Source organism: Cygnus atratus, chromosome 9 (assembly GCF_013377495.2).
Source record: "Cygnus atratus isolate AKBS03 ecotype Queensland, Australia chromosome 9, CAtr_DNAZoo_HiC_assembly, whole genome shotgun sequence".
NCBI classification, from domain to species: domain Eukaryota; kingdom Metazoa; phylum Chordata; class Aves; order Anseriformes; family Anatidae; genus Cygnus; species Cygnus atratus.
The window spans coordinates 9,672,782-9,685,140 of NC_066370.1; the positions used below are offsets into that span (position 1 = coordinate 9,672,782).

General features: G+C 40.6%; 1 protein-coding gene across 1 annotated transcript in view; it reads left to right on the forward strand.

Moving 5' to 3' along the window:
- Positions 1-12,359, forward strand: part of STAG1 (stromal antigen 1) — a 185,061-nt gene that overhangs the window by 38,564 nt on the left and 134,138 nt on the right. Inside the window, 1 exon segment of the mRNA XM_050712522.1 lies at positions 6,399-6,501. Coding sequence (XP_050568479.1) covers positions 6,399-6,501 — 103 coding nt within the window.

Sequence of the window (12,359 nt, forward strand, 5' to 3'; positions counted from 1 at the left end):
AATTGTGTATTCCAATTGTGTACTTTCTTACAATAAGCCATATTTTTTGTGGAAAAAGTCTTTGGCTTCTGCAGTTGGAGAGAGCAAGTGGTGTTAGCATGTGTTAGTCATGTTGGGAAATGAGAGGCTTATACGCATGGGAATGTCACTGTACCTGGATAAAGTGAACTGCTGAGGAGCATGGAGTGGCAGTCGATCATGAGGGCTGTATAGCTGAGAAAGGAATTGTAGAAAGGAGCAAAATTGAGCTTTATTTGGTGTGGTGGGTTGGCCTTTGCCGGCTGTGCTTTCACACTCCTCCTCAGCCTTCCCTCAGTATGCAGAGAAAAGATGTGAAAGCCTAGAGATTGAGAGGGAGATCACATAGCAGGTAATGACATGGGCAAAACAGACTCAACTTGGGGAAAAATAATTTGCCTGTTAAAACAGCTTTGGATGGTGAGTATCGGCCGCTCCTCGTGCCTTGCCCCTGGCCTAGTGTCACAGCACTTTTTCCCCTTCTGTTTGCACTTTGCTGCCCTTTCTGAACCCCACTCCCACAGCGGTGCCACTGGCCTTGCTGGCTGGCAGAGCCATGGGGCGGCCATTACAGAACTGGCCTCTCCTCACAGCACTGTTGCCCTACAGCTGGTAACTCTGTAATGTTAACCATACTTTGTTAGGAATGAACTATGAAAATGGCTATTACAGAATGTAAAAGAGCTGAGATTTTGTTGAGTGATGTGCCAGACCTTCAAGTCCTTTTCTGTAATTTCTGTAAGAATCTGAACGTTTGGACAATTGTAAAGTTATTTCTCTGCCCTTAATAATAGCATGCACAGTATTGCCCTAATTTTCAATGTCTTTAAAACCTTTTTCTGGGAGAAGTTAATTCCTGTGGGTGAGCAGGTGGCTAAAAATGGGGATGACCGGGATGGATACATCTGTTGGAGGGGAGAGTTGGGGCTGCTGGTGAGCTTGTAGGATAGTCTGAGAAAACATTTTCGCAGTTAATATTTTCTAGATGTTCTGTGTTAAAGGAGTAAAAGTGTGCTTGTGAAATGTGCCAAGGACAAAAAGCAGTTAGTTTGTCATTGTAATTGTGGGAAAGGGATATTCCCATTCCCACTTCAAGAATCCAGATGGCTTTAAGAAGTGAATGAAGTTTTGTGGAATTTTAAGTTATAAAATGCATATTAATGGATCCCATAACTCAGCATAACAGCTGAAAAACATGAGGGAGTTTGGCATTTTCTTAAATCAGAAGATCGTAAGCCCACCAATATTATGCAACTTAAAAACAAAACAAAACAAAAAAAACCTTTATGGCTATCCCATTTAAACAGTCTTAATGTCAATTTGTTATTAATACACTTCACTTTGAACTGTATCACTTATTCCTTCCCATATTCTTCTCTTTGAGAGAACACAAAAGGAGAAATCTTCCATTTTTCTGGATTTGTAGAAGTGGCTTCAGAATGCCATGGGGACAGAATTATATATAACAGAATTATTGGTGTTTCAGATACAGGAGAAGAAAACCCACAACTGTCTGGTTTATTTGACCTGGGTGACTGACTGTTACGAGTCTTGTCTCAGTGGGATGACTCATTTGCTGTGAGGCATGTTCTTCTTTAGATTTTGAAGATCAACCATGAGAGCTGATTCATCCATGATTCATGAGCCTGTGCATTTAGCCATTTTTCTTCATGAATGCTTTTCTTCACAGGGCTGAGTCTGGTGGTAGCAATTTACGAATTTATCTCTGCCAGAACCTGTAGACACCTCAACAACACATAAAAAGCTTATAAAAACTGTTTTTATTTCCTAAAACTGGTACAAGTATTTGGTGTGATGTTTTTTTTAAGGTCATATTCATACAAAAGCAAAGGCTTTATGTAATAGTAGAAGGTAAATTTACTTCAATTGATATATTTTGCAGAGACGTGACGTTTACTATGTACTATGTCAATGGAAATATGTTCTTCAGAACCATGACAGCAAGGGCCTGCCCAGTAACCTGTTAATTCTTCATTACCATATAGTTAGTTTCAACGACTTGCTATGATAACTTCAGACTAATACCTGGAGGACTTAGGGGGAATCCTGGAGTTACGGCCAGCTGTTCTAGGATCCCTGAGCCACTGCAGAAACCAGAAAGAAAAGCAGAGTATATTTGAGTTCCTAAAAGGAGTTACTATATGTCTCCTTTACTCTGCTCACCTTATTCTTGTAGGTCTCCTTACACTCTTGAAAGTTCTCTTATGTCTCTACCATGTTCAAAGGTGTTTTGGAGAGGAAGGGCTTAGCCTTTGGCACTACCACCTCTCCTTCTCTTTCATGGTGCAGGTCTCCTTAGGCCAAGTTTACTTTCATAGAATCGTAGAGGTTGGAAAAGACCTCCAAGATCATCTGGTCCAACCACTATCATACCACGTCCCTAAGCGCCAGGTCCAACCTTTCCTTGAACACCCCCGGGGACGGTGATGCCACCATCTCCCTGGGCAACCCGTTCCAGTGCCTGACTGCTCTTTCCGAGAAGAAATGTCTCCTAATTTCCAACCTAAACCTCCCCTGGCGCAGCTTGAGGCCGTTCCCTCTAGTCCTATCACTAGTTATCTGTGAGAAGAGGCCGACCCACAGCTTCCTTTCAGGTAGTTGTAGAGAGCAATGAGGTCTCCCCTGAGCCTCCTCTTCTCCAGACTAAACAACCCCAGTGCCCTCAGCCTCTCCTCACAGGACTTGTGTCCCAGGCCCTTCACCAGCTTCATAGTCCTTCTCTGGACACGCTCCAGGGCCTCGATGTCCTTCTTGTAGTGAGTAGCCCAAAGCTGAACACAGCACTCGAGCTGTGGCCTCACCAGAGCAGAGTACAGGGGGCCAATCACCTCCCTGGTCCTGATGGCTACACTATTCCTGATACAAGCCAGGATGCCGTTGGCCTTCTAGATTGTTAATAAAGATATTAAAGAGGATGGGCCCCAACACCGACCCCTGGGGAACACCACTGGTGACCAGTCACCAGCTGGATTTCACTCTGTTCACCACCACTCTCTCGGGGCCTGGCCATCCAGCCAGTTTTTAACCCAGCAAAGAGTGTAAATTTCTATCCCAACAGCTTCAGGAAAGATGAAGGATAAATTGTGGCGAGACCTAAGTTTTCCTCTCAGGTTACTAGTCACGCATATGAAATAAGGATAGGATAATTCTGGTCTATTAAGATGTGGATGACTGCCATCAGAAAAATTGCTTCCTAGCAGCCTTATAAGATGTGTAGGGAATGAGGGAGATGGATGCTGGCCAGATGCTCTTCTCAGTAAGTGTTAAAAACCTGACAGAACTGTGAGCAGTTACAGGATGCTTCGCTCCTCCCCTGAATTCAGAAATAAGAAGAAAAGGGGCTGCCTGTGTGTATCCAGTGCAGCTGTAAGGCTTTGACAGGAGCAAGAAGTACTTCCTCCCACACCAAAGGAACTCGGCCTCAGTGCAAGGGCCTTTTTGCCCAGGAGCTGCATGGTTCAAACAGAACTCCCTGCTTCTTGAAATGCTGCAGGTGTTTTAGTGTTAAGTCAGCCAAGGACTGTAGGTTGTCCTTATCTTCTCTCCTCTCCCCAGATAACGTGATTTGGTTATTATTTTGTAAGGAGTGAAGGGAGAACAAGCTTAGACTTTGCAGGAAGAGATGACATATTATTAGGGTGAGATTAAGATTGATTAATTTTGGACATTCATATTTGAGATGCTTGTCTAGATCAACTCACCATCAGTGGAGAGGAAAGAAAATTTTAAAAGCATAAACTGGCTGACCTATTTTGGACACTGACCTTAGCATGAGGTATATTGCACCTTAAAATTTTCTGTTATGTGCATTGTATATGTGTAAAAGTTAGATGACATGAATCTTACCCTTAGTGATTTATTGAGCCTTTCCAAAGGGGCTTCCAGCAAACCAGAGGTATTTTGACAGGAAAAATAGAGAAGTCTGCTTATCGGGTTTAAGACAAAACTCTCCTTAAGAAAAGGAAGAGAAGGTTGTTAATTATTCAAATGTTCCTTCCCTATGTAGTGTTCTGAAGTGATTGAAATTTCAACTGCTAGGTATACAAATCTCAGTAGATTGTGCAAGACCTAAACACGGGGCGTAGCAAAATCAAGCTGTCCGTGGACTAGACGCAGGCAAAGTAGTATGGTTTGATTAATTTGTTTATATAGCTCAGAGTTGCAGGGGAAGTTTTACAACCATTTGTTGAGGTACTCTGCTGAATCTGGTTTTAATAGAGAAAAATATTTGTCTTGATGATATTAGGGGTGTGATTTTATAAGCTAACAAAGCTACGATGTTTCCACAGAAATGTGAACATTGCTGGGACTGCACCATGCCTGAAACTTTTGCAGTAGAGTTCTCTGTAGATCGGAGAGCAGTTTGTTTTTTCTACAGAGAGCAAAGTGAACGTTTTAATTTATCTGCAGCAATACAAAGCAGCAGATATTTTTATAGGGGTTCCTCATGTCTGTATTGAGAAGGGTTTTTTTGTTTGTTTGTTTTTTAGAAAAAGCTGTCATTGTGAGGCAGTATGTGTTTTTGGCAAATTGAGTTGCGGTGTGATGGCTGATCTTTGAGCAAAGGCTGGATACATCCATCCACATAGACATCTTTGCTGCATTGCTGTTCATCAATGTGATACTATTTAAGCAAGTCATTTTGAACTGTTTTTTTATTTGGTTTCAGTTATTTTTTAAATTCATAGTTCAGTATTGAGTTTTCCAGATTTCATATATTATGAAGCAGTAAAGTTACTTCTCTAAAAATCATCACAACCAAACTACGTCTTAAGTATTTTGTAGAAATACTGTTGTAAAAGCATATAGCTTGGAAACTCCAATGTGCTTGAATACTGTTTGTTTTTAATCTAGGGTGTATGAACTTCTGGGATATGTAGAACATTTTGAAGTATTCTGTGGATGTTATGTTAGAAAAGCAGATAATTGCATTTTAGTTTTTGTGAAGGGTTATGTATACACCTTGGTGTTTTTGTGCTTGCAAATTGGAAAAGGTTGGAAAATAATGCCTTAAAATACTAGAAGGACACCTAGAAGAATACAGTAATTTCACTGAAGGTTCTTGATTCTAATATAATGATGTTCGCATCTTTCTGCATTACTAAATATCTTTCTTGGTGGTGCAGCGAATTTGTGAAGTATTCCTCCTTTGTGTATTTAAAGAAAAAGTGGAAGATGTATGTAGATCATGGCTTGCTGAAGCTTCTCAGTTTCTGTAAACCAGATTACCCAATGCCCTCTGTTATATTTGAGGCTACACCATATAATGGAATAGGCATGATTTTTTTCCCCCCTTTCCCTTGCACAAGTTTTAAAGCAATTTAACTCCTTTTAGTTCAAATAAATTATACTGGCTTTAAGGAATTCTATGATTAGAACTAGACTTCACCAATCTTTGAGTAAGCTAGCACATTATTACAGTTATTCTTCCATTTACGGAGATCTCGTGAATCTAGCAATGGTCTCTCATGGTCTGGCAAACTAAAAATAAAGCACATCAGTAACGAATGGTTTTGCTTGTGGGCTCGTCTTGGGCAAAATTTAACGCCTCTGAAGATCACTTAAAGGCTGGGATTCTTCAAGCAGCCAAGCCTGTTCTGAAGGCAGTACCTTTTGGACCTGGCTTATAGGGGGAAAATTGAAGAAATCTGAGGTAATGTTTCTCCCCTACTTAGTATGGCCTTAGTCTAAAATGGGAATGATTAAAAAATAATATGGGTTTCTCTGCTAATAGCCTGAATATTGTGGTTTTTTTTATTGTTGTACAAGTGAAAACGTTTTTCTAACTACAAGAATCTTAAATGTCTTAAGATTGAAGTGAGTTTTCTGTTTTGAGCCTCCCGGTCACTGTTAATCCTTTCTTTATTAACAGCTGCACAGTGGCATTGTCTTCAAGTGTGACTAAAACCACAATTTAACCTTAGTGGGAACCTGTGTAACTGTTCTAATGATGTGGTAGCTGGATCAGACTCCCGATTGCTTTCTCATGACCTTAAAGCAGCTCAAAAGTAGTTAACAAGAGTAAAAGAAAGTTGATACTAGTGAATACGTTATGTGGGATGGGTATGTTGAGTTTGTTGTTTAATATAGCCAGTTTTTGAAGTGCAACTTGGTTTCAAAAGAAGCTGTTAATTTAAGTAACTTTTCAGTCCATAAAATGACATTCCAGCCTATAAAAAGGTAAGGCTTTTTGCCAGGGCTAGCATTGCTTAGTTCCTTAGCTTGTAGAATAAATGTGGCAAAACTTTTAATGCTGACTTTTTTTTTTCCTGGCTTAGGACTAAATATTTAATCAGTCAGTTATAGATTACTTGTTGATTTCAAATCATTTTAATTTATCTAGTATTTTTCCCCCCTAGGGATTCTACAAATGAAACTACTGCACATTCAGATGCTGGCAGTGAGCTTGAAGAAACAGAAGTCAAAGGAAAAAGAAAAAGGGGCCGTCCTGGCAGGCCTCCAGTATGTGTAATTTAGTTTTGTTTTGTTATGCATCTATTTAAAATTGACTGCAAACTGTTTTTCATCTAATCATCTTGTGGTCACATAAATAGGCTTTTAATGAGTACTATGTCAAACTTTATGAAGACTTGTAGTATGAAATATTTATCAGATTGAAATATAACTGTTTGAAGTGATTAAAAAGGGACATAAAATGAGATCATAGTAGCTTTTTTCTTTTACTAGGTATGTACATGAACATTGCAATTTTGTTGTTGTTGTCATATTACAACATTCTTCCAGACATGAGAAGAATCTCAAGTGAACATGGCCACTTTGTTTTGGAAGTTTTAATGGATTTCTTCAAGTGACAAATGACCCTTGAGCTATCCTCTTTGTAACTGATAATCTCTTAATGTGAATGGAAGAGTTTCAGTATAGTACTAACATAATGTCTCAGAAGATCCGTTAACACATCTTCATAATTTATGTAATTGACATGTGTGATGTCCTACATATAGATGGGGAGCTTCAACTTTTTATCTAACATAAAACGGGAGTTAATCGACAATTCTGCTGACTAAGATTTACTAACAGAATGCTTTTCTTCAGTTGTGTTTGTCTGTTGCTGGTCCATGAACGGGAGCATGCTGAAACGATTCACTAGTACACATAGTATTAAGGTGCATTTGTCTTCTATTTTCATTTATTTTATAAAATGTTATGTAATTGGAAAACACAGAAGTTCTCTTGTGTCTTGTGCTCATTGGTTTCAGTTCAAGGTCATGAGATGCAGTTCTTGTTTGTTTGTATCACTTGAAGCACACAGTGTGGAATGAGATTTTTGGTGGGAATTTGTGTGTTTGCTGTTAATTGTTTTGATTCTCTTCACGGTGTTTGTCTACAGGTATACCTCCAGTATGAATGTCTAGATACACAGCACTTAGAGATTGTGTGTTTGGTTTTTATCCTTAGAGCATCCATCTAAATTCCTAAGCATGGGGTAGTGACACTGTAGGAATGGACAGAAGCATGTGTTCCTCAAGCAAGCTGGCCAAGCTGGAGCAAGTTTCTCCATCATATTGGCTTCCAGTTTCTGGAATGTGGGAGTGGACATTTTAAATGCCGGTCTTTTCCACGCAACTTTTATTCCTTTCTGAAGGCTTTTGAGCAGGGTTTCCTATGGGGCCCTGTGTTCTTTATCAGATGGACATATACGCTCACTTTGTCTTTACAAGAAAGATGTAAAGAGAACAGGTTCTGTTTACACAGCCTGTAAGCAAAGGGTGAAATCAGAAATTGTTAAGAATATCTCACTGGTAAACTTACCAATTTTTGATGATCCAATTGAAGGAGGGAAAAAAAAAAAAAACAGTGCTGTAACCTGATTGCTAACCCAGAAGGTTGTTAGTCTAGGAATTAAAGCAAGGTCGGTAGTATTTTATACCCCTTTCATATTCACTGGAAAGGGAAGATGAATGTTACAAAAGGCATTCCTTATCCTTCTCTTTGAGCTTATTAATTGCTCCTCTGGGAATATTCACTGAAGCACTCTCCTGGTCCAGTTATCAAGTTTCTACAGAAGCCTTTGCTTATTACGTGTAGAACAACTCCAGGCTCATTAAGTGTACATGATTGTTAAGTGTTGAAAATACAGGGGAAACAGTCATTACTCACCCGGAATGATGGGCTGTGAGCTGACTTTTGCTGCCAAGGAGCAAGATGACACAAAAGCATCATCTTAATGTTTAATCGGAGTCAAAAAAGCAAATCCAATATTAAAGCTGAGGAAGACAGTAGAAAATAAATACTGCATCCTTTTTATAACTCTGGCTTGCCAAAATATGGAATACTTTCCCTAATTCTGGTTTCTTTATTCCCCCCCCTTTCTACCTCCAACCCAAAATCTCAAGAAGGGTGTACTGGGACTGGAAGAGGTTCGGAGGAGAGCAACAGTTGATGGTCAGTCATGGAATCATTCAGGGTGGGAGGGATCTTTCTTACCTGCTCAAAGCAGGATCAGCGGGATCAGAACTCACTGCCTGGACCTCTTTCGGTCTGGTTTTGTAAACCTCAAGGGCTGCATACTGTACAGCCTCTCTGAGCACTCTGTTTTGTTTCTTGACTTTCCTCATGGTGAAAAACCTCCTTTTAGCTGATCAGAAACTTTCTTGTTTCAGTTCTTGACTGTTGTCACTTGTCCTCCCACCGTATACTGCTGCAATAAAGCCTCATGGGGAAGTACCCCCAGCCCCCTGCCCATGTTGACAGCCTGCTGCTGAACTTACTCTAGTTTATCAATGTTTCTCTTGCATGGGGCTGAAACTGGTCACAGTATTCCAGCTATGGGCTAGCAAGTGCAGAGTAAAGGGGATAATCCCTTTCCTTGGTGTACTGGCTGTGTTCCTGTTTGTGCAGCCAAGGATGCTGATGGCCTTTGCTTGCCAGGGCACACTGCTATCTCCTGTCTGCCATGAACCCAGTGTCATTTTCTACAGAGCTGTTCCCCAACTAGTTAGTCCCCAGCCTGTGTTGGTGCAAAGATTTGTTCTTTTGCCAGGGACAGGTCTTTGTTCATGCTGAATTTTGGGTGCCCTGTTGGCCTAGCCCTCCAGGCTGGACCTTGCTATCAGTGAGTGGTCTTCTTGCCAGTTCCCTGCCATCTGCACGCTTGACAGGAGTCCATTTTTCACCCCATTTGGCTATCTGTTAAAGATGTGAAATGGGGCACATTCCATCACACACTTTTGTTGTACTCCCTTATCACCAGCATCTAGGTAAAGGTTGATCTGTTAGCCTCTGAGTCCAGCAGTTAACCAATTGTCCACCCATCTAGTTGTCTTGTCTGCCCATCTGGATCACAACTTCCCAACTCGAATACAAGAATGTTGTCAGAGACTGTTAACAGCATTGCTAAAATTAAGATAATTGACATCTACTGCTCTCCCCTCATCCATAAATTCAGTTTTTTTGTTATTTTTTTGGGTGGCTTGACAGTAGATGTGTATGTTTGGATCCACAATCGCATCCTGCCTCCATAGATGATACTGCAGCAATGGAAAAGAATAAATAAGAACCTACTATAAAAAAAAAAAAGGCTGAAAAGGAATAAGCCACTCAATCTCTGCTATCCTTGAGGAGAAATGCAGGCACCTTTGAAAGACTAGTTCTATGCATTTACATTTGTAACATTACTGAATACTGAAAATCACGGACTTAGCAGATGAAGCATTGGTTTTGCAAACAATGTATTTTCACTTTTCCTCCTCCATATTGCTAACCTATCCTTGTTGCGATCCTGTCCACATTCCACAGGTGAATTTGTCACAGGAGGCACAGCTCTAACATTTCTTCCCACTCCTCCATCTGCTAACATCACTTTTATTTCCTCCATAGATATTATCCACCTTTACTCTTAGGTGTACAACAAATTATTTAGAGCTGTTCTTCTCAGCTGATACTTAGCTTTGTTTTTCATTTTTGCAATGTTAAAGAAAGATTTCTGTGCCTGAAGGTACTAATGGGTTTTGCGTTTTTTTTCTTTTTTTTCCCCCTCTAAAATATGATGGTCGAATAAGATTATTTAATCTCTCCACACAGCTGTTGACTTGCTTATGTCCTTAGGCCATTGCAGCTACGGTAACACGTCTGCCATCAATGTATTGACCTCTTTTGGAAAGAGAGTTCACTCTTCTGTGCCATTTTCCCTAGCTGTGTTGTTCTGTTACAGAGCTGCACACAATGTACTCTGTCAATACACGTATCTATGTATTTATTTTAAAAAGATTTAGGCGGTAGTGTTGTAGAATGGACTTGGCTTTTATTAGAAAGATGGAGCTTTTTAACAGACTTCTTTTTCCAGAGAAAGAGATTTTCTCATTGAAAATGTGAGACTTCTGTAAGGAGGTAGACCTCATTTGAGAATTCACCATTTGTAGCAAAGATCTTTCCAGTTCAGAGAGAACCTTAATGAATTGGGGAACCTTTCCTTCCTGAAAATCCTGCTTCTCATGTTGCCCCCCTAGTTCTCTAGAGACTGTTCTAATGAGTCTACTCTGTTTGAATGAGTCTAGTCTACTTCACTGAGTGTACTAGACAAGTGGCTTGCGAAGAGATTAAACATCTTGGTCCTTCAGAGTAACTCTCGTAATGTAACCTGATTGTCCCAAATTCACCAAACTATGTAGTGAATGCAGCAGGAGTTGCACCATGTCCTGTTCTAGCACCGACGGTGGCTGGGGCCAGCCTCCCCCTTGCACATGTCTGCTTCTAAACACCCAAGCATGTAGAGCAGATGCTTGTGGAGCAATTGGCTGGGAGGTAAACCTGTCCGGTCAGTGGGATGTATTGATGCATATATTTACATGAAGCTCTATGTGAGCATACCATCTGGATACATATTTAGCGAATCGTGTGCTGTGTATTCAAGGAGTGATGTATGGCAGCCCTCTGCTTGGAGTTGCTGAGTAACATCAGCTAAAGAATGTCTTTTCTGGCTGCTGCATTATTGAAATACACGGGCATGGATGCTCTCTTCTCTTCTAGGTAGGGGATTTGAAACCCCAGTGCTTCTTTCACAGTAGTGAGCTGAGGCTCAGATCAGTTATTCATTTAGCCTTTTTGCCTCCTCTCTTGGATCAGTGCTCTCTTAGAGGGCTGGTCAATTTCATTGCCATGCTTTATATTAACCTACCTGGTCTTACCTCCCCAGGACCTCAGAATAGCTCTTGGAGGTTGGAGGGAGTGAGAGAGATCCGTGACTGTATTTCAGCTATTGTATTTTGCAGAAGGAGTAGCTAGAGATTAGCCTGTTTGACTTGGAGGATAAGAAGAAACATCAGTTTGTCCCAGAGGGGGCAATTCTGAGATCTCTGCTGGTGTGTGGCTCATCTCTTAGTCATGGAAGCTGCTGCATGCCTTTCTCCAACTAACTCCTCGCCTCATGCTCCTTTCTGAGGCAAGGTGGAGCAAGGCACTTTTGATGCTTTTGTCCCCAGCACAGACTGTACGGTTTTGTTTTCATGTTCTTTTTGTTTGTTTGTTTGTTTTGTTTTGTTTGGTGTGGAGGAGAGGGACTACAATACCTTATATTTGTTTTCATATGTAAAATTTTAACTTTGCAGCAGACTCAGCGTTATTGAGTCTTGTGTTACAGATGATAAATACCCCAGAGGATTGACTTTCCCTCTTAGTTCCAAATCACACACGTCCTGATTAATAGTAGGAAGGAGTATTCTTAGAAGAAGTGAAGTTATTTTCACAGTAGTCGAGGATTGTGGCTTAGTGTGATGTACATCAGAGTCCTGTTTCAGCTTGCTCGCCTGATATTTTAGGTCTGTCCCTTAAAACTGGAGTTGAATAGACCTGCCTGCATGGCTGAAGCAGCTCTGTGTGCTGGGTGTTAGGGACCCTGGATCTGTTGTTATTTGCAGGATGAGGTTTTTCACAGAGAACACCTTGTTTGTTTCTGTGATGAAGACGTTCAAAGGGCTGACTGCTTGAATCCAATAACTTCTTCCTGGATAACCATGACAATGTTATGAAATGTTCATGAGCTGCCTTTTTTAATCAGTATTCGTTCGGAATGAGCTCAGACATTACCAGAGACTCTTCTGCTTAATACCGTGTTACAATGCAGAGGTCTCTCAAGATGATGGTGCCTTCGAGAGGCAAGTTCTTCAGTCTTACTCAAGTGGAAGGTTAAAAAGTTTCTTCCACTTATCTTAAGAAATGGGGTGTTGCTTTAAATGACTTATTACATACTATGTAATTATGCGAATGCACATATAGGCCATTACTGGAGGGGGAAGACAGGTGAAATTAATGACCTGCAACACTTTAACTGTCTTTATTTCTTCCTGAAGTACATCAGATCAACT